This window comes from Mastigoproctus giganteus, chromosome 6 (genome assembly GCF_048544385.1).
Source record: "Mastigoproctus giganteus isolate SK-2022 chromosome 6, ASM4854438v1, whole genome shotgun sequence".
Classification (NCBI taxonomy): domain Eukaryota; kingdom Metazoa; phylum Arthropoda; class Arachnida; order Uropygi; family Thelyphonidae; genus Mastigoproctus; species Mastigoproctus giganteus.
The window spans coordinates 152,080,674-152,103,688 of NC_143580.1; the positions used below are offsets into that span (position 1 = coordinate 152,080,674).

At 37.4% G+C, this 23,015-nt stretch overlaps 1 protein-coding gene across 1 annotated transcript in view; it reads left to right on the forward strand.

Moving 5' to 3' along the window:
- Psn (presenilin) overlaps positions 1-23,015 on the forward strand; it is a 228,676-nt gene that overhangs the window by 111,267 nt on the left and 94,394 nt on the right. Inside the window, exon 5 of the mRNA XM_090376534.1 lies at positions 1,430-1,650. Within this exon, the coding sequence (XP_090232660.1) occupies positions 1,430-1,650 (221 nt within the window). The remainder of the gene's footprint in view (positions 1-1,429; positions 1,651-23,015) is intronic.

Below are 23,015 nucleotides of genomic sequence, written 5' to 3' on the forward strand. Positions count from 1 at the left end.
ACCTCAATCAGATCACCGCGCAGGTGCCTAGTCTCCAGCCACTTAAATTCGCAGAACTTTAGCCTCTTTTGGTAAGAGGATCCCTTCATTCTCCTCACCAATCTTGTTGCCCTTCTGTGTACACGCTCAAGCAAATCGACATCCTTCCTAAAATGAGGCCTCCTGACCTGTACGCAGTACTCAAGGCGTGGCCTGACCATTGCCTTATACAGTTCTGTTCTTACTCTTATTCTTATACAATTTACTGTTCTTACTCTTAGTTACTCTAACAAAGCCCATGTATTTACTTGTTCCATGATGACTCCCCAGCAGCTCTTGAAATATCCAGCAACCTGCTGTCTAGGCTGCTGCTCATTACAATAGAAGCAGTGCAAGAATCATTTCCACCTCTGCCTGTGGCTACTCCTAACCTATTAGTCTGTGAATCCACCCAAGTTAGCAGTTTTTTGACCCACATAGCATTGCCTCGATAGCATCAGCATATCTCTTCTATCCACCATTCTCATATCTATTTAGTGAAGTTGCTATTCCTAGATGTATTGAATAATGTAAATTCCATTACTACTAGATATATTGATGAAAGTCACATGTGTAAATTTTTTATACCAAGAGTTTTGAAATCTTTCACTTCCATTTTAATTGGAAAGATGGTTCTTCTGCCAGGATCATGAAGAATCAAAACAAGGAGAAGATTCTGTTTTTTTGCCCAGTGAGGAAGTAGTTTATTGTTGAACTTTAGGTTTAGATGTTTTATTTCTGTTAAAGCTTTGAAAATACTCTATTCTTGACAGCTAACTCAGGGATGTTGTTATGAACCAAACTTTGACTCAGCATTTGTGAAGAGGGCATATCTTATAATCATAGATTATAATCAGTTGACATCTGACAGAAAATCTGAACAGAAATCAACACAGAAAAGTCATAGATAAGCTATGGCAAGTAGAATAAGTTTTAAAAATCAACACAGAAAAGTCATAGATTAGCTATGGCAAGTAGAATAAGTTTTAAAACCATACTCTGTTGGTCAGCAATCCTGTGTTTGTATTTTAATTTAAATAGTTTGTTTGTTTTTTATCTTCTGGTAATTTTAAAAAAATAAAATATTGTAAAAAAAACCACCTGCTTTTTTCTGAAAAATCTCCGTTTACCTCCTGTTCTGTAAAGAACTGCTTTTTGTAAAAAAAACAATTTTTTTTTATAAAAAGACCTAAAAATCTCCTCCTGTTTTGTTCCTGCTCACAATTACCTGATCTCAGGTAATTGTAAGATCTAAATTTAGTTGTTTTTCCTTTAATTAAATTCTCTGATTCCTTTGATTCTTTGACACTCATTAAAATGGAGGTCTTACACAAAGTCAGAAGTTGGCAGCTGCATATAGTTATTTAGCCTGTTTCTTCTTCCCTTTCACAGTTTATTTTCATTTTTTTAGGGAAGTTCTTCGTGCATATAATATTCCTATGGATTATATAACTGTAGCCATAATAATGTGGAATTTTGGTGTAGTTGGAATGATCAGCATTCATTGGAAAGGACCTTTGTTTCTTCAGCAAGCATATTTAATACTGGTTTCTGCCCTTATGGCATTAGTGTTCATCAAATATCTTCCAGATTGGACAACTTGGGTAGTTCTTGGAGTAATTTCTGTTTGGGGTATGTAAAATAGTTTATTATTATTTATTTTTTTTGTTTTTTGTTTGCTTCCAGTGGAACTTAATATACACTGATGTTCAAAGGAAGTTTGTTGTTTGTTATTTAGGAGCATTAGCAACTAAGGCCATATTGCTCCAGGGATATGCAGTGGTCATTCCCTGACCTTTCCGCATCCTCCGTGTTTGGTAGTCACGGGCTCGAACCCAGGTCTAATCAAGAAGTCAAAGGAAGTGCATCACCCCTTAAAATTGTAATTGTCTTCCTAATAACGTAAGTATATGGCAATATTTCTTACAAATTACATCAAATAAGATTGACACGCTTAGGTGATGATATAATATTGCATCAGCTGTTACTTTCAGCTATATAAGCAAACTCTGCAAGAGTTGCAGTCATTTGTTACTTGTGTCAGGATGGAGAGTTACATGCATTTGACGCCATGAAGAAAGAGTGCTATTGTTGCTTTATGCGAGGAAGGATGTTCTTCCTATCATATTGCTTATAGAGTGTCTTGTAATCAGTCGACAGTGAGTAATTTCTTTTCAAACTCAAGAATACTGGTTCTGCCGATAGAAAAAAAGGAACCGGATGCAAATGAGTCCCTACGCCAAAACAGGACTGCATTTTGAAGCTCTTGTGCCTTAAAACCGTAAAGCTTCTTCGTCTGAGCTGAAAAGAGAATGGGAAGAACATACAGGAGTGGTAGCAAGTGCAGTAATGGTCAGAAGACACCTCTTCAAAAATTGACTTGTAGCCCGTCGTCCTAAGAAGTCCCTCCTCACACAAAAAATGAAAAAAGCCCGATTAATTTTGTGTAAGGAGCATGTCAAATGGACCCCCGAGCAGTGGAAGTCAGTTATTTTCTCGGATGAGAAGAAATTCAACCTGCATGGCTCTGATCGGAGACAAACGATTCACCGTAGACGTGGTGAAGAATACCATCCAGACTGTATGATGTCTACAGTGAAATTTCCTACCAGCCAAATGATATGGGAGTACATTTTGTATTGCAGAGTAGGTCACCTGCAGTTTATAAAAGGTTCGGTAAATGCCAATGGATACCTGGAAGGCAAATTGCTGCCTACCATTTGAGACCATTTCAACCTGCCAAGTAACTGCATCTTTCAGGACGACTCTACTCCTTGTCATCGGGCAAAAGGTGTAAGTAGGCACTTCTGTAGTTACTTTAGCTTCATTTCTTCATTAGAGTTTCAACAGTAATGTGTTTACATTTGTTATGAGTGAAAAAATGGTTGGAAGAATGGTCCATTACAACTGTAATCTGGCCAGGAAACAGCCTGGACTTGAATCCTATAGAGAACTGTTGGCATTGTGTGGAATCTGCAGTGTCCAGAAAGAAACCAAAGACCCTTTGTGAACTTCAGAAAGCCATAATTCGTGTTTGGAACCACGAACTATCAATTGATTATCTTCAGAAATGATCTTGTCAATGCCTCGACGTGCTGCTGCTGTCATCAGGGCCAGAGGCTGTTCAACTAAATATTAGTTTGCACCTGGTGAACTTATCATTTTGTTTTCCTTTTAAAATGATAAACTGAAGCAAATTGAGGGCTTCTGTTAACATTTCAGCCATAATTGTCGTGTTTGCCAAAACTGTTGTATAAAGGTTGCAAATGCTCATTTTGGAATATTTTGAGAGCACCTGTCAAATATTACTTAGCTTTGCCTTAACTATTAATAAATATCTTTTGTTCATATTTCTATTTGTGATGCTAGTCATTAAAGTAACGTACCATCACGAAAAAGGGTTAGAAATGTGAAATTCCTAAGTAATGCACTTTCTTTGAACACCAGTGTAGATAGATCCATATAATTTTTTTTACTGTTTTTTTTTTTTTTTTTTTCTAATATTGAATGAAAATCTGTGAAACAGCAAAGGATGAACAAGTAACTAAAGAAACTGTAAAGCAGGAATGGAACACCATGAAAGAATGATCTGATTTTGATCAAAATTGTTAATATTAATGTTGTTAATAATTGACTAAATTTTCAAATGATTAAAGTCACTGATATCTCAAATAAGTAAGTTTTATTCGAGATATCAGTGACAAAAATATTTACATTGTCGAAAATTAATATTGGGTATGACCCCTACATACTTGAATACAATTGCTGTTTCTAGCATGCTTTCAGTCAAAGAGGTGTTGGATGTCATTTTTTAGTATATCGTTATCACCAGCTTTGATCAGAAATCTTTCTCACTAGCATTTCATTTTATGGTTATCTGTGAGGGCATGCTGCATATTTTAATTTTTTTTATATATTTTATTTATAAAAAATTATATACAGTTCCTATGTATACATATTCCTATTACCTGTACTATAAACGATGAGTGCAAAATAAGACAATGCTCAAAAGGGTAAAATGTATATATATTAAATATTGAAATAAAAATGGAAATTTTAAAATTTTGGCAAAAACAGTTTTCAAAATGGATCCAAACATCGAAGAAGCTGCATATTCAAAAGAAAATTGGGTGATCTAAATGAGCAGCTACAGATTAATTCATTTTAAAAGAGAAAAAAAAGTTAAGCAACCAACCTTACATTCATTCTTTGATTACATTTACTATTCATGAATGTTTTATTTCATTAAATTTTATTTAATCAATCATAGTGCAATATATATTAATAAGAATAAGTTTGAGAATGGGATATTGACAATTTATAGTTTTTTTGGAACCTATTTCTGATTATTATATGAAAATATGCAGTAGCATGCATTTCTACTGTGCACCTGTTTTTCAGAATGTGTCTCACACATAGTGAGATGGGGCTGTATTTATTTATTTATTTTTTTTGTTAATTCTGTTTATTATGATTTAGTTTTCAAGGTTTGGCATATTTGCATTTGGTTTAGACCTGTCAGTTGGATGAATTGACATTTAAATTTGCATTTTGTTCAAGTTTGTTTTTGTTTGTTTATTTAAACTCTGGGGTGGGGGGTTGAAAAGTTTGTGGCCTGAGTATGAAAGGTTGGTAGTACAGTGTTAAAAATTTAAATTTCTGTACTTAACGTACAGTACTTCAAACAGTAACCTACCAAGTTTCGTGCAGGTTCAGTAACTTTTTTTTTTTTTTAAGTACAGGTCCTGAAGTCAGCAAAGTTGTGTGAATGAGGAAAGTTGGACAAAATCAGTCACCCTGCAGTCATCTAGTATTTGGGAAAAAAGGGACTAATGCCAAAGCCAATTCATGAGGATATGGTTACAACATTGGGAAAGGATGCCCCTTCCTATTAATGGTTAAGAAGAGGGCAGAAGAATTTAAATGAGGGAGGGAAACCTGGAAGATGACTCAAGCTGTTGAAGACCTGCAAAGTCCATCACTCAAAAAATTATTGAGTGTGTGAGAACTGGTGATTGACGAGTGAGAGTTCGGTACATTGCCAGCATCTTGTCTGAATGTGTGTACTACAGAATAACAGAGGTTCTTGCTCTGAAAAAGGTGTCAGCACATGAGTTCCAAAGTTGGCAGCAGATCAAAAATAGACAAGAGTTGTCAAGTGAACATTTTGCATCATTTTCAAGCAGATCCAGTGAATTTTCTTGCAAGGTTTGTGACCATGAATGAGACGTGGGTCCATCACTTTCAGCTAGAGACAAAGGAGCAGTCCAAACAGTTCTGGAAACACAGCTCTCCTTCTCCTCCTCCTCCTCCAAAGAAATCTAAGTTGATTCCTTCTGCTGGCAAGGTGATGGCATCAGTTTTTTTGGGATGCTGATAGTGTTGCTAGCAAATTACTTTCAGAAAGGCTGGGGCATATTACACAGACCTTGTGTGAGACATGCATGAAAACATCAAAAACAAATGCCAAGAAAAACTTCAAAGGAGTATTATTCCACCAGGACAACATGCCTTCTCACAAGTTTGTCATTGCCATTGCTGCACTGCATAAGTGTGGCTTTGAAATCTTGGACCACCCCCCATATTTCTCAGTTCTAGCACCATCAGCCTTTCACTTATTTCCTAATTTGAAAAAAATATCCAGCTGGTATCCATTTTCCCACTGACAGTGATGTCATTGCTACAGGGGATACATTTCTGGAGGCCCAAGAGGAAAGTGTTTTCACAACTGGAATCAACAAATTGCAGCATCAGTAGCAAAAGTGTATTGACTCCAAAGGAGACTGTGTAAATGTAACTTGTTACCAGATTCCTGAAATAAACCCTTCATACTCAGGCCACAAACTTTTCAGATGCCCCCTCAGATTGCATTAGCATTAGTAGAGGCATATGATCCAAGAAAGCAAGCTTATACAGCATCGACCAAAAAAAAAAAAAAAACTTATTTCACCCATCCATTCGCTCCAAAAGTTTGTCCAGTTCTTCCTTGAATTTATTTAAGCTATCAACTTCTACAATGACAGATATTTCTGATATGTATGCACATATATTTCTGTTTATTATGTATATAAATATTATTAAAAATAATAATAAATAATAACATTTGTTATTATATTTGATACCTTATACTGTCAGTTACTTCTGCTTTCAGAATTATTATTATTGTGAATTATTCACTTTTAACATTACACTTGCTAATTAACCATTACACTTACATATAAACATTATTGTATGCAGGTTTACAATGGGTTACAATGAGGTTCCGTTCTTAAAGGAACTGTCACAGAAAAAATCAGCGTAAAATGAACCTAATTATATAATGTAAGTCAATGAGTTACATTCCAGGGCTCTCTCAAAATTGAATAAGTAATATAATATTATTATATTTAAAGCTCTGAAATGAATGTTATAAATGTAAACAGTATTTTTTTAAAAATATAAATCAATTAAATGCAATACAGTACTGTATGAAATAACCAAACTAATTTTAAATAAATAAAAAAAAAATTTACTTTTGTACATTTACTTTGATATGTTCCAAGCCCAGACCGAAAGTTTTTGTAAGCACCACTGTAAGGCCCTGCATTGATCTTTTTTGACAGTGGTGTAATGCAGAGTTTTTACTACAGTGATGAAGTTCCTGGTTGAGGATCTTCCCTTTTTTGAAGAAAGAATGCAATGTTGACTGTTGAGATTTCTTCTTTCTTTTCTTGAGAATCTCAGAATAAGGGCCAATGATGCAATTACGCTCCTTTTCACTTTTGCACTTCACTCGTAGTCTTGATCAATCTCACAGAGCTATTCAGTGAGGGTTTCCATGGCTGAAAGGATGTGCTATAGATCACTTTTATTCATAGATTTTAAAGGAGGCTCTTCATCTTTTTCTGTGACTTGGCGCATTATGGTCTTAGCTGCCGATGCGCCATAAAAAATCAAATCAAATCAAATCATCTTTTTCTTTCTCCTCCTTCTGTTGGCTTAGTTCTTTAGCCAGTTCTTCCAAGTCTTCATTGGAAAGTTCCTGTCTATGACTATCCAACAATTCTGTTACATCTTCAGCTGTAACCTCTTCCAATCCCGCCTCTTGCACAGGCCTGCTAACATTTTAAACAGTATTCTTCACTGGCTCTAATCCTGTGAAGTTGTGCATAAATTGTGTGAGAAGTTTGCGCACATTTAAACAGTTCACTGACACTTCCTCCCAAGCGGCATTGATGTTATTAATGCCCTTCAAAATGTCAGATGAGCACAAATAATCCTTGATAGTTTTGTCTGACCTGTCCAAAACTCTCACCATTTCCATGAAGGTTTGGCAGAGGTTACAGGCTTTAAAGGTTGCTAATTACCCCCTGATCAATTGGTTGCAAAAATCAAGTAGTGTTTGGTGGCATATAAACAACATTGATGTCCAGAGGTGTTCCGACTTCAGCAAGGTTTGCAAGATGGCCAGGTCCAAGAGAAGAAGAGCCTTAGCTAGTAACTCATTCTCTTGTGTACCAATTCAAAAAGATTTCTTGTCGCCCAAGTAAGCCCTCCTGTTCCATTTCGAGTAGACAAGCAAAAGGCTTTGTTTAGGTCCTTGAGAGCACGTGGTGTCTGTGAATGGTACACCAACATTGGTTTTAATTTTCAAGTGCCAGAGACATTTCTTTCAATAAAGCCCGGTCTCATCAACATTAAAAATGAGATCAAGAGGATAATTTGTAGCATTTCCTGCAGAATGGTCTGAAACTCTGCAGGAAATGCTGCAGCTGCTTCAGCATCTGCACTTGCTGCCTCGCCATTTAATTTCACATGGCAGCACTTACTTCGAGATTTAAATTGCACGAACCATCCCTTGCTACCTAAAAATGTCTCATCACCACCTTTTTTCTTAAGATCTTCAAAAATTGACTTTGCCTTATAAAAGCTTGAGTCATGGAATGTTTTTTGATTTAAGTCATCCACCCACAATGACAATTTCTCCATTTTTTTAAAAAGTTTATTTCTGCTATAACTCACTTGCATCACACTTACTGTCATAGCATGTTGTATCAAATGTTTTATTTTATCTGCATTTTTCATTATGTTGATGGAGGCAATTTCATACTTCTATACACATTAGGATGTGACTGACCATCTTCCATTTTGCAAATTACCTCCATCTTTTTTTCTAGTGTGATAGATTCATGTGACTTTTTAGCGACATTTTCAAGTTCACTTGGCTTTACTGCACTTCTCTTACTAGACATTGCGGCAGTTATTTTGTTAATTTAATCAAAATTTTTTAAGTAAAACTCACAAATTGACACTGTAGAATAGTGGCCCAACTGAGTGTTCCTCTCCTCTTATCTCTGGCCTATTCATCCTTGATTGGCTTAGATTGTAGATGGGAATTCTGTGGTGTACTGGTAAATTTTTTAACACCCCCTCTCTCTCTCTCTCTCTCTCTCTCTCTCTCTCTCTCTCTCTCTCTCTCTCTCTCTCTCTCTCTCTGGAAACTACATGGCAGTTCTCCCTTTGTGAGAGTTACAACCCTACCAAAGAACAAATTCCATTACAGTATCAGAAAACATGTACCTCACTTTGCCTGGGCCGCTTTTAGGGTAATGTCGAATTGTCAAGAATTCTGGAATTGTTGTGAACCTGATAAGGTTCATGACAATTATAGAAATTAGCATTAGTAGAGGCATATGATGCAAGAAAGCAAGCTTATGCAGCATCAGCCAAAAGAAAAAAGAAAAAAAAAAAAACGTTCCCATTTCACCCCTCTGTTCGTTCCAAATACTTGTCCAGCTCAGCCTTAAATTTATTTAGGCTATCAACTTCCACAACAAAGGATGGAAGTCTGTTCCACCAACCAACTACCTGCTGGCTAAAGGCAGACTTCTGCACATCTATCCTACATGTCTTTCCTCAATTTGAATTTATGCCCTCTAAGTTGATTATTCTGAGCAAGAGGAAGAATCCCATCAGCACTGAGCATGCTCAAACCATTCAAGGCTTTATACACCTCAGTCAGATCACCTCGCAGGTGCCTAGTCTACAGACACTGTAATTTGCAAAACTTAAGCCTTTCTTTGTAAGAGCAACCCTTTGTTCCGTTTACTAATCTTGTTGCCCTTCTCTGTACTCGTTCCAACAGCTCTACATCCTTCTTAAAATGAGGCCTCCAGACCTGTATACAGTACTCAAGGTGTGGCCTAACTATTGCCTTATACAAGGGGTAATCACCTCCTTATCCCTGCTAGAAAAATTCTTGTATATCATTGACAAGACACCATGAGCTTCTCTTGTGGACCGTCTGCACTGCTCAGAAAACTTCATATCTGCCTGCACCATTATGCCAGGTCCTTTTTGTTCTCTACCACTGTAAGTATGTATATGTATACCTGTCTCACAGTGGCACCAGTACTATTCGTCCATCTCCATCAATTGTCATGTAGAGGGAAAAAAAAAAAAAAAACTCTTAATCACATCGGCCTGAAGTGTAAATGTGTATTTACCAGGCCTCTCTGCCATTAGGTAGCAGCCACCAACATGGGCAAATACCACTCGATGCTTTCCCTAGCATAAGGAGTCGAACCTGGGTCTGCTCCTATGTCAGTGCTAGCATATCACCAGAAAATCCCGCACCACCAGTGGCCGTGCAAAACCGGCAGGTGCCTGCAAAATCCAGCTCCCAGGTCGCCCACACCCGAGAACCAGCAAAAAAAAAAAAAAAAAACGATCAGATGCCAGCAATTCCACTCATCAATTGCAATGTGCACATATTAGCCAGCATGCAGATTGCAAATGAGACTCAGCTTAAAAAAAATAATAATAAATAAATAAATAAAAAAAAAAGTCTTATCCCCTGGAATATAAATCCAAACTTCGAGATATATAATATCCCGCCCACAGTTACCCTGAAACTACAGGCCAGCAAAAAAAAAATAAATAAATAAATAAAATAAATAAAAAAGAATAAAAAAATAAATAAATAAACAAAAAATATTTTTAAAAAAAGTTAATAAAAATAATAATAAATAAATTTAAAAAAATTTTTTCCCCAAAGTATATGTATGCAACTATCAGCGTAGTACCACAGAGCTGATACATTAATCTGGGGTTACTGCTTCCCATATGTATTACTTTACATTTGTCAATGTTAAACTTCATTTGCTACCTCTCAGCCCATCTGCTCAACTTTTCTAGATCCTGTTGCAGCAGCGTACTGTCATTAGTGTCCTTAATAACCCTGCCAACTTTCTTATCATCTGCAAACTTGGACATTAAGCTTGATATACCATCATCAATATCATTTATAAATACAGAAAACAACAATAATACTGAACCCTGAGGGACTCCACTAATAACATGTCCACGAAGAGCAGTGTCCATTGATTACCACACAGTCTTTTCAAATTTAACCATCCCTTTATCCATAGCAGCAATTTTCCTCCAATGCCACAGTGCTCCAATTTGTTCAGCAGTCTTCCATGTGCAACAGTATCAAAAGCCTTTCTAAGATCCAAATATATGATATCAAAGTTATTTCCTGCATCCAGTTCCTTTGTGACCACATCATAGTATCCAATCAAATTGGTCAGGCAAGACTTTCCCTTAACAAAACCATGCTGTGTCCGAGCTATAACTGAAGTCTTGTTAGATGATCCTGCAGTGCTTCCATTAATTTTCCTGGAACAGAAGTTAAACTAACAGGTCTATAATTACTTGTCACCCTTTAATCCTCCTTTGTGAATTGGGGTCACATTTGCACATCTCGAATCCATGGGTACCTCCCCAGAGTCCAGAGAAGCTCTCATAATTATGGCTAAGGGTTTGCTTACTTCCTTTGCTACCTCCTTTGGCACCTCTGTAGCCAGGTGGGCAGGAGCAGCAGTGTGTAGCACATGCTTCTTGATTAGACCGGGGTTCGAGCCCGTGACCACCAAATACAGAGGATATGGAAAGGTCAGGTAATGCTCCTAAAAACCAAATAACAACAACAACAGCTGCCTCCTTTAATATAACTGCATAGAATTCATCCACCTTGGGTACCTATTTTATGTTTATCTTCAACAATTTCTCCTCCACTTTCCTCTCAGTTATTACAAAATCATCTAGCTCACTGCAGAGTTTAACTCACCTCTGGAATTCTCCTCCCTGGATAACTCCTCGTGTGTGAATGTAGATTCAAAATACTCATTTAGTTTGTTATCCACCTGAGCAGGATCATCAACAGTTGAACCATCAATATCCAGTGGACCAATCTGATTCATCGTTTCCTTCTAGAGTTTACGTAGGTAAAGAACTCTTTGTTGTTTTTCTTTGCATCCTTTGCCAAAGATTTCTCATAATCTGCCTTTGCCTGCCTAATCTCCTTTGTGACTTGGTTACAGACCAGCTTATATCTATCATCGGCTTCCATGTCACCCATTAATTTATATGTATCCCATGCATTTTTCTTCTCTGCCATATGTCTCATTAGTTCATCTGACATCCATTTAGGCCTAAACCTTGAACAATATTTCTTAGTTGATAGCTTAGTTAGTAGCTTCCAAGATAAATTCTTTGAATGCTTCCCATTTTGAATTTGCTGTTGGTAACATCATCAGTTGGTCCCACCATATAGAATTTAAATACACTCTCAGACCACTATAGTTGTCTCTACGAAAGCAAAAACAATTCCCTTTACCCCTGATGGTAGTTACCTCTTTGAGTAAATCCCACTGCAGCGCAATGTGATCATTGCCACCTAGTGGTTTCTTTATCTGCAGATTCTTAATGCATGAAGAATCACTACTGATAATCAGATCAAGAATATTACTTCCTCTAGTTGCGTCCCGAACATGCTGATGTAGAAAACAATCATCCAATAAATCCACAAAAGCCTTGCTAGTGTGTGAGTGACCAACCCACAAATTGCAGTCAATATCTGGGAAATTAAAATGCCCCATTTTAAGACTCTCTAATTTACTGGGCCACTCTATTTCCCTGTACAGTTTCCTATTATAATCATCAGAGTCACTAGGCCTATTGATCTCCCAATGCTTATGTCACACCAAACTGACTCAACACTGCACTGTCCCATGATGTCAACTGGCTTCACTTCTTTGGATTTTATGTGTTTCTTAACTAATAGCATAACCCCTCCTCCCTTCCTATCCTGTCCATCCTTGCTGTACACATTTTACTCTCCAAATTCCAGTTCTACATTACTTATATCTGTGTGACACCACATCTCTGATATCCCAACAATATCTGCCTTTGATGTTTTGAGCAATACCTGAAATTCATCAAATTTATTTACCAAACTCCTAGAATTGGTGTATACTTGCGTATATACACCAATCCTAGGAGTTTGCAAAATGCAAAATCTTCAACAGATGTCGAGCATGGGAATGTCATTACCTTAAGAAAAAGCAGCCCAGGCAAAATTAAGTGGATGTTTGTTGAAAATAATATTGCTAGTGGAGATAATCTCTACACAGGCTTCTGCTGCGTAAGGAAGGTGGTGGGAAAAAGGACGTACAAAGGGTGCTGAAATAAGCCCACCCCAGCTGAATTTTCCTTGTCACCGTTTTATTGCCCAAATTGCTAGCTATTGTGGATTGGAGTGTGTGCTGCTCTACAGTTTATGGTCATTGTCGGTTTAACTGTAGCAAAATCCTTGATAATTTAACAATCACGAGCCGGCTCCATCACACCACTAGGGATAGCTCTCATCTCTGATTAACTGTGCTGTGTCTTTACATCGTATCCACTATTTATAGTTGCACATTTTTGACATTTTTTTATATTTTTTGATATTGTCCTTCTGTTTTCAAAACCGTTGTTATTGTGAATCGTTGCAAAACAAACCGTCATAAACTGAGGGCTACTTGTTTATATATTTTTTAACACCTGAGACTTGGCTGAACTGGCCTACCCTAGGCACATATGTACAAATTAAAACTAGGTCTTTTCACCTCTCTTTCTCTCTCTTCATTTTTTTTTTTTTTTATGAGAAAATTTTTCATCTCTCTGTCTCTTCAGGATTTCACAACTCTTCACAATTTTGAAATGGTTCAATCAGAACTATCAGTTTTAGGATAACTTCTTATTCTGGCTACAGATGAAATTTATAATTATTCAAAATACTTTGTTTACCACACCCTTTTAAAAATGAATGTATTTTATTTATTTTTTTGTTTTTACTGTTTCAGCCAGTTTTTAATGGCTTAACCTTTTTCTTAAACTACTCTGTTAATGACATCTGTAGTATGTATAGTCATCACTATCCATAATGGTCCCCTTGCTTTATTAATTACTTCTTAAAGTAATTCTAGAGAAAGCTCCTTTGTTTCTCTATAGAATATACTTTAAAAGTTAAGTCATTGCTCCCATTCTTTGTTCCATCCATTTATTTTTGTTTAAATATAAACCTTCCTATATAAATATACATAATAAATATTTTCCTCCTTATTCTCCTACTATTATTTAATTAATACCTGTAAAACTTCATTACATTTCCAATCAATAGCTTGTGTACTGAGAAAATGTACATTAGCAGTTGTCCCCTCCCAGTCAGGGGACAACTGCTAATGTTGCAGTAAAGGTAAACTGCAAAACTGCAACCATTATCAATCCACTTCAGGATGGAAGCCATTATCAATCCACTTCATGATTCATGTCGAGGGAAATGAACCATAATCTGCTATGCTGGTCCAGTGTGGGTTGGCAGATCTACCGTATTGAGCAGTCAGGGGCTTGAACCCCGGTCTACTCAAAGAGCACGTGCTACTGCACTTCTGCTCCTGACCACTTGGCTACGGAGGCTGCCAAACTGGCCAATAGTATTCATGCTATGCTGGGAAACCATATATGGAACTACCCTTCAGTCAGCAGATCTTTTGAAATACAACTCCAGAAATTATCAATAAACCTAAATTTCACACTTGACAATGGTGTGACCACACCCAAGTTCCTACCTCCACCATAGAATTTAATTCTAACACAGTGCATTCATGCACTCCAAAGGCAGAACAAAAATATGCTACCTAAAGAGAATATCTTAGATATACACTTTACTATCAGTGACTACTGCTCGAAATACATTCCAGTATATAAGGAGCCGGCGCCTCCGTAGCCAGGTGGGAAGGAGCAGCAGTGCGTAGCACACATTTCTTGATTAGACCGGGGTTCGAGCCCGTCACCACCAAATACGGAGGATGCGGAAAGGTCAGGGAATGACCACCGCATATTCCGGAGCAATATGGCCTTAGTTGCTAATGCTCCTAAAAACCAAATAACAAACTAACAAGTATATAAGGACGTTGTTGAAGAGCAAAACCCAAGTCAGAGTACATGCAGTTTTTTCCTAGCTTAGCAGTCAGGCACAATGGTACATAAGTACAAGTGTTTTCAGGTGCCTCCGTAGCCAGGTGGGAAGGAGCAGCAGTGCATAGCACACGCTTCTTGATTAGACCGGGGTTCGAGCCAGTCACCACCAAATACGGAGATTGCGGAAAGGTCAGGGAATGACCAACGCTTATCCCGGAGCAATATGGCCTTAGTTGCTAATGCTCCTAAAAAAAAAAAAAAAAAAAACCAAAAAAATAATAATAATAAAAAGTGTTTTCAGTGACCATGGTTCAAGTACAGCTGCTTGTTCTGTTTTCTATGTCTGTCTTGTGAACTCTACAAAATTCTACAAGTGGCAGTCACAGACATGCTTCCATTTAGCTCCAATGGATTAACTACAGAGGATTAGATCAGGTCTCTGGGTAGACAAATTTTTGTTTCCTTAATTTTTTGAAATTAATTTTTACAGTATTTCATAAATTTAATCCCTACCTTTTCTGAGTATTTCTGCTAAGTTAACATTCTTTATGGTGAATTTGATAAGATTAATTTTTAACTTCAGTAGTAGGTAAAGTTCTTATTTTTTAGCTTTCAGTAGCAGATAAAGATAAAATTAACCAAATATAAATGTTAATTTAAACTCTGTGATATTTTGCTAATTTAAATTCTGTGATATTTTTAATGTTCACAGATTACCTAAATAATGTTTGTTACCAGATACAGTTTCAATAGTTTATCTGACAATATTAAGACATAGAATGGGTGCAGGAATTTGTGGTATGAGTCACAAATTTGTTGTTTGTATAGCCTGTGGAATGGATTCTAATGTTTGGTCTAGGAAACAAACTAAGCTCAACTGACTGTTATTTTCTTTGGGCTCATGTAAGGAATGTACCAATTTCAAATTAAAACTGTGCATTATTAGATGAATTTGAGTCACAAAAGAAATGAGTGCTTACCCCAGAGAAAAAGAAAAATTGGAAGCTTATCAGGGACTCATGTATCTAGTGACCTGCCAAGTGATGCACATCCAGTTTGGTCTCTAGAACAGAATAATCAAGTAATAAGCAAGCATTAATCAAGTATATACTGCTCTGAATTCAAGATTTAGTTTTACTAGGAGACTTTATTGTCAGGAAAAAATAGGTAACATTTTTTTTAAAATGGTGTTTTCTGGGATCGATATAACTGATGATGTTACTAACAGATTATCAGATTTTAAGGAGGTAAAGCAAGCATTATTATTCATATAGAGACAATAATATTAAATGAACAGAGCTAATGATTTGTTGGTTAAATATAGGATCTTGCTGAAAAAATGCCATGAGTTAGGTCAGAATGTATATATCTGCCACTCAGATACAATTGGAAAGATTATGCCCTGAAAGCCTTGTAGATTAACTCAAGACTTTTGGGTATCTGCAATGATTGGGGGGATTTTTATCAGTGTGGCCCTCATTTGTAGGTAGAAGGAATCTATTTTATAGAGGTGGTATTTATTTTTAAAAAATGCGGTGTTCAAGGGTTTTTGCCAGTATCGTTAAGGATACCTAAAGGGAAAGGGAAACTTAAGGGGGTTAGGGGTATTATAAACACAGGTTTATTAGAATGATGATATGGATTAAAGTAATGCTTGCACAGATCTCAAGAATTATTTTTTGTTGCTGCAACAGCTGATGTTGGCAAGCTGTTCTGAAGGTTGCAAATGAACAGGAAAGTAAAGCTAAAGAAACAAGTCTAAAGCTCTTTTTGTGCTCAGGGGGTTTGCGTCAAGGGGTGTGTCAGGGTGATAAACTATAGAAGAATACTTAGCCTTAACTGTGTCTACACTAATGTCAGAAGTTTCATAAATAAAATGAGTAAATTTGAACTCCTGATTAGGACAACTAATGCTAACATAATCAGTCTAACAGAAACGTGGTGTCACCCAGAAATAGGGGATAATGAGTTTAACTGTGGTATGTACAAGTATAAGCAGCCAGAGTAAAAAAAGAGCTTTTGAGATTCAGAAGTTACGCATGCCAGCCTAGGATCTGTGTGGTGTGAGTTAGTTGGAACAAAGGCCTAATGAGAGCACGGGTAATCTACAGACCAGCAGATTGTGAAGAGTACAATGAGAGTTTCGACATGCAGATGGAATGGGTGAGCAAGTGTGATTGATTTCAATTTTCCCCTAATTGGTTGGAGGAAGTTGGAGGAAAATTTACCATGGGGATCAAAATTTTTAAATAAACTAGATGACTACTTGTCCAAGCACATTAGAGAAAATACTATAAGTAAAAATATTCTAGACTCGATCATTACTCATGAATCAAATTATATCATAGGGCTCACAATATAGGAATCATCGGCAGGAAGATGTAGTTGTTAGTTGAAGGATGAAGAAAGATGTTGCAGTAGATAAAGGTAAAGGCATGTTTTAATTTCAGAAAGGGAGACTACAATGGTTTAAAACACTACATGGTGGCATCTATCAGTTGGACATTACAGAGGGAGGGTGAATATAGCAGAATTATGGAATACCTTTAAATTAGTTGTCACAGATGCCAAACTATTAAGAAAATATAGTACGAGGAAATTGTCAAGACGTATGGAAACTCAGCTTATAGGTCTAATAGAACAGAAAAAGTTGGCATGGCAAGGGTGCAATGAATAGTACCTATTCAATTCATCAGCAGTATCAGCTGAGTACAAGAAATCACTGAATAAGAGAAAAAAGAATGGGGACAAGGAGTTTTTCATGTATACGAATACAAAGAAGAATAAAACTAATCAGATTGATCCCTTGTGTAATGGGTGTAGGAAAGTGTTAACTCAGCAGACTTTGCTGACAAATTGAATATGTACTTCTCATCAATCCTCACTGACAAAAGACCCTTCATTGTGAGGAGAAGCTGTGCGAGTGAGGCTGAGATGTACAAAATTAGCAATTTCAAAATTACAGATGACTGTTTATCAGAGAAACTAAAGGCAAGTAAGGCTTCTGGAACCGATGGAATATAATCAATAATTTTAAGAGAGGTGGCCAAAGAGAGCATTGAGGTTAATTATGCAGAGGGGGTATCACTAGACTCAGGAGAGAAATTGCTTTGGATTGGAGCAGTGCCAATGTATCACCTGTTCATAAAGGCAATTCTAAGAGTGAAGTCAGTAACTACAGACTAGTTAGTCTGACTTCAGTGTTAGTGAAAAATCTTGGAGGCAATGATTAAGAGTGCAATGCAAGGACATTTAGAAAGAAATAGCAATTCTAATGAAGACACACAACATGGTTTTTTTTTTTTTTTTTTAAGGGAAAATCACGTTTAACTAATCTATTAAGCTGTTTGACAGTTACTCAAGCTTGTGGTCCATCTTAGAATCTTACTGGTAAGATTAAGATGGACAACAAGGTGGTTACTGCATAGAAGGCAGAGGTTTGTAATAATGGATATGCTTCAGATTAGTGTGGTGTCAGAAGTAGGGTTCCCCAAGGATTGGTACTTGGACTACTGTTGTTTCTGATTTTCATAAACAACAAATGAAGGGATAGAGAGTGTGATGTTAAAATTTGCAGTGATGTAAAGATAAGGAGAGCTAGTAAAGGTCAGTGTCAAGCAGCACTCCTTTACAGTTCCTTGAACAGGCTTTGTGTGGTCTGAAATATGGCAACTATGTTTTAATTCAGAAAATGCAAGGTTTTATGCTTGGGGAATAGTAACCCCAAAATAACTTATGTTTGTTATTTGGTTTTTAGGAGAATTAGCAACTAAGGCCATATTGCTCCAGGGATATGCGGTGGTCATTCCCTGACCTTTCCGCATCCTCTGTGTTTGGTGGTCACGGGCCCGAACCCCGGTCTAATCAAGAAGCGTGTGCTACACACTGCTGCTCCTGCTCACCTGGCTACAGAGGCACCACCAAAATAACTTATACACTTGGTGGACTGAATTGTGAAAACAGTAGAGAAGGAAAGGAATCTTGGGTCATAATATAGGCAGATATGACATTCTCTGAGCATCGTAGACAAGTGGCCAGGAAAGCTCATGGTGTTCTATCAGTTATTTATTAATCAATAACCTCAAGAGATAGGGAGGTTATGATCCCACTGTAAGACCTCTCTTGAAATACCATGTCAAGGTATAGGCACCTCACCTAAAGAATGATATTGAGATTTTGAAAGGGTCCTAAAGAAAGATATATTGAGAATTTTGAGCTCATGGGAAAAGATAAGTTTTTTGGAAAATTTTACCATCTTTTTGATTAATTAACATAATAAATTGTGTTTGACAAATAGTTTAATAGTTTTAGTCACATTTGTTAGTTTATTTTTAAATTTGGCTGGAAATTTTCAACTTATTCATAAAGCTTTTGTATTGGTGTTTTGGTGCAAATATCATAGCATGTAACTAGCAGTGCAATGGAATTGTAGGGTTTTAATTGTGATAAATAAGTAGCCCAAGGACTAATCACATAGCTTGGCATATATTTTTTTGTTTTTAGCCAAGAAATTTTAAAACTTTAATTTAAAACTCAGCAAACATACAAGTGTAGTGTAATGTATAACGTAAAATTGATCATTGTATTTATGAATCTATTAGCTTAGTGTAGTATTATCAATTAAAAAATTAAATTAATTTTCATTGTTAATCAATTAAATTGTATTTAAATGGAAATCATGCCCCAGACTAGAGCAGCAAAGTATCGGACATGATACAACCAAAGGGACTTTCTTTGTGTGGGTTTGATGCTTATAGTATGATGAAATTAGGCACTAACTCTGCATTCTGATGGGCACTTATGAGAGGTTAAAGAGTAGGGTGGATGCCCTTGAAGGAATTAAAATAGGTGGCCCATCAAGCTCTCAGCATTGGTCAATACAGCAGCAATCCCCAAGGCATAATGCACTGGTCCCACAGGAGGTAGTTATTGGTGACTCAATTATCAGGGAAATGGGAAATGTATTGTGCAAGAAAGAAGATGGAATAGGACCAGGGTATATCTTCCAGGGACAAAAGTAGATGACATTGTAGAGCAGATATCTTTTAAGAGCATAAAAGGTGGTATTGTACACACTGGCACTAATAATATTAAGAGTAGGAAACCTGAGGGTTTACTTAACAAGTACAGGGCAATGTTTGGAGAAAGTTGCAAGTTAAGATTGAATTTGAAAGGGTCTGAAATTCTGCCCAGACATGACAGGAAGGAGTACATGTTGAAAGCCTTGTCAATCAATTCAGCCTAGAGAGATTGTGCAAGGTTTATAGGGTAGAGTTTTTCTCAGTGTGGTCTGTACTCATTAACAAGAGAGGCTATTTTTACAGGGATGGGTTACACTTAAAATGAAGCAAATGCAAAAATATTTGCTGATGCTATCAAGGAGTAATGAGGAGTTAGAAAACTGCTATTTGGGGAGGATACACAGACTAATAGATTAACTAGAGCTGCAGGAAGATGCGAAAGTGATTTTTGCATTGCTTCTATTAGAACATACAGAAGCCTGGAAAGCAAAGTGTCAGGGATTTCAAGCCTGGCTGTGGGTCATGTAAAAAGTAAATATCTGAGTTGTGTTTAGGGTAACTAAGAGTAAGAATATATGCATGTATAGTTACAGGTATACTAATGCCAGAGCATTGTAAATAAATTTGATGAATTTGAAGTACTGATAAAGTCATCAAATGCAGACATCATAGAAAAAGCAGAAATATGGTCAATTAGACATACAGGATGCAGAATTTGAATATGGGGAGTACAATGTATACAGGAAGGACATAGAGGACAGGAGCCGTGGGAAATTATGCTCTTAGTTAATAAGCATATTGAATCTGAGCAGTGCATGCAGTCAGCAATGGTGATCTGTACAATGTTCAGTCCGTTTTTGTGTGAAATAAGTACTGAAAAAAAAACAAAAATGAGAGTAGGAGTGCACTGTAGGCCTAATGACTGTGATGAGTGTACCAAACAGCAAATCAGAATGTCTTATAAATGGGGATTTTAGCTATCCAGATATTTACTGGATCTTATGCATTGGTCACTAGCAAGACTTTTATAGATTTAGCATTAGCAAAGGCACATGATACAAGAAAGCAAGCTTACATAGCATCAGCCAAAAAAAAAAAAAAAAAAAACCCCTTATTTCACCCATCCACTCACTCCAATTGTTTGTCAAGTTCTGCCTTGAATCTATTTAAGCTATCAACTTCTACAACGACAGATGGAAGTTTGTTCCAGCAATCAACCACCCGCTGGCTAAAGGCAAACTTCCACACATCTATCCTACAACTATCTTTCTCAATTTGAATTTATACCCTCTCAGGCGATTATTCTGAGCAAGAGGAAGAATCCCATCCGCATTGAGCATGCTCAAACCATTCAAAGCTTTATATACCTCAATCAGATCACCTCGCAGGTACGTATTCTCTAGACACTGTAATTTGCAACACTTAAGCCTTTCTTCGTAAGAGCAACCCTTTGTTCCATTCACTAATCTTGCTGCCCTTCTCTGTACTCGTTCCAAAAGCTCTACATCCTTCCTAAAATGAGGCCTCCAGACCTATATACAGTACTCAAAGTGTGGCCTGACCATTGCCTTATAATCACCTCCTTATCCCTGGCAAAAAAATTCCTGCATATCATTGACAAGAGGCACCTCCATAGCCAGGTGGGGAGGAGCAGCAGTGCGTAGCACACGCTTCTTGATTAGACCGGGGTTCGAGCCCGTCACCACTAAATACGGAGGATGCGGAAAGGTCAGGGAATGACCACCGCATATCCCCGGAGCAATATGGCCTTAGTTGCTAATGCTCCTAAAAACCAAATAACAACAACATTGACAAGACACCATGAGCTACTCTTGCACACCATCTGCACTGCTCAGAAAACTTCATATCTGCCTGCACAATTACCCCCAGGTCCTTTTCATTTTCTACCACTGTCAGTGTGGTACCACAGAGTTGATACGTTGCTCTGGGGTTCCTGTTTCTCATATGTAGTACTTTACATTTGTCAATGTTACACTTCATTTGCCACCTCTCAGCCCATCTGCTCAACTTTTCTAGATACTGTTGCAGCAGCGTACTGTTATTAGTGTCCTTAACAACCCTGCCAACCTTTGTATCTTCTAAAAACTTGAACATTCAGCTTGATATACCATCATCAATATCATTTATAAATACAGAAAACAACAATGGACCCAACACTGAACCCTGAGGGACTTCACTAATAACATTAGTCCACGATGAGCAGTGTATATTGATTACCACTCTCTGCTTCTCCCACTCAACCATCCCTTTATCCATAGCAGCAATTTGCCTCCAATGCCACACTGCTCCAATTTGTGCAGCAGTCTTCCATGTGCAACAGTATCACAAGCCTTTCTAAGGTCTAAATATATGATATCAAAGTTATTCTTTATATCCAGTTCCTTTGTGACTACATCATAGTATCCAATCAAATTATTCAGACAAGACTTCCTCTTAACAAACCCATGCTGTGTCCGAGCTGTAACTGAAGTCTTGTCTAGATGATCCTGCAATGTTTCTTTAACCAGACCCTCCATTAATTTCCCTGGAACAGAAGCTAAACTAACAGGTCTGTAATTACCTGTGTCTCCCTTTGATCCTCCTTTGTGGATTGGGGTCACATTTGCACATCTCCAGTCCATGGGTACCTCCCCAGAGTCGAGAAGCTCTCATAATTATGGCCAAGGGTTTGCTTACTTTCTTTGCCGCCTCCTTTAATATAACTGGATAGACTCCATCCACTCCAGGTGCCTTTCTTGTGTTTATCTTCAACAATTTCTCCTCCACTTTACTCTCAGTTATTACAAGATTATCTAGCTTACTGCCAGAATTGAATACACTTCTGGCATTCCCCCTCCCTGAATAACTCCTCATGTGTGATTGTCGATGCAAAATATTCATTTAGTTTGTTAGCTACCTGAGCAGGATCAACAGCAGTTGAACCTTCGATATCAAGCGGACCAATCTGATTCATCCCCTTCCTTCTAGAGTTTACATAAGTAAAGAACTCTTTGCTGTTTTTCTTTGCATCCTTTGCCAAAGATTTCTTGTAATTTGCCTTCGCCCACCTAACCTCCTTTATAACTTGGTTACAGACCAGCTTATATCTATCATAGGCTTCTGTGTCACATGTTAATTTATATGTATCCCATGCATTTTTCTTCTCTGTCACATGTCTAGTTAGTTCATCTGACATCCATTTAGGCCTAAATATTGAACAATATTTCTTTGTTGGTATGAAAAGCCTAGTAGCTTCCAAGATTAAGGACCAGGGTTTGTCTGCCCCTGTCAGACATACCCTGGTCCTGTTCCATCTATCCTTTTTGCACAATATGTTTCCCGTTTCCCCGACAATAGTCACCTACAACAACTAGTTCCTTTGGGACCAGCGCGTTCTGCTTTGGGGGTTGCCGCTGTGTTGCGTGATGTTCAAATGCAAGCTCTGGCATTGATTTGGGCAGCTGTTGAGAGCTTGATGGGCCCCTCAATTTAAATCATTTGAGGGCATCCACCCTGTCCTTCAAGCTGTCGTATAAGCCCATAACAATGCCGAGTTGGCATCTGATTTCCTTGCACTCTTTACATTGCGCACACACAAAGACATTCCCCTTGGCAATATCATGTCCCGTTCCTGATTGCTCCACAAACATCAAACAAGCAGTATATTTCAATAGACTGTGATTCTGAGCA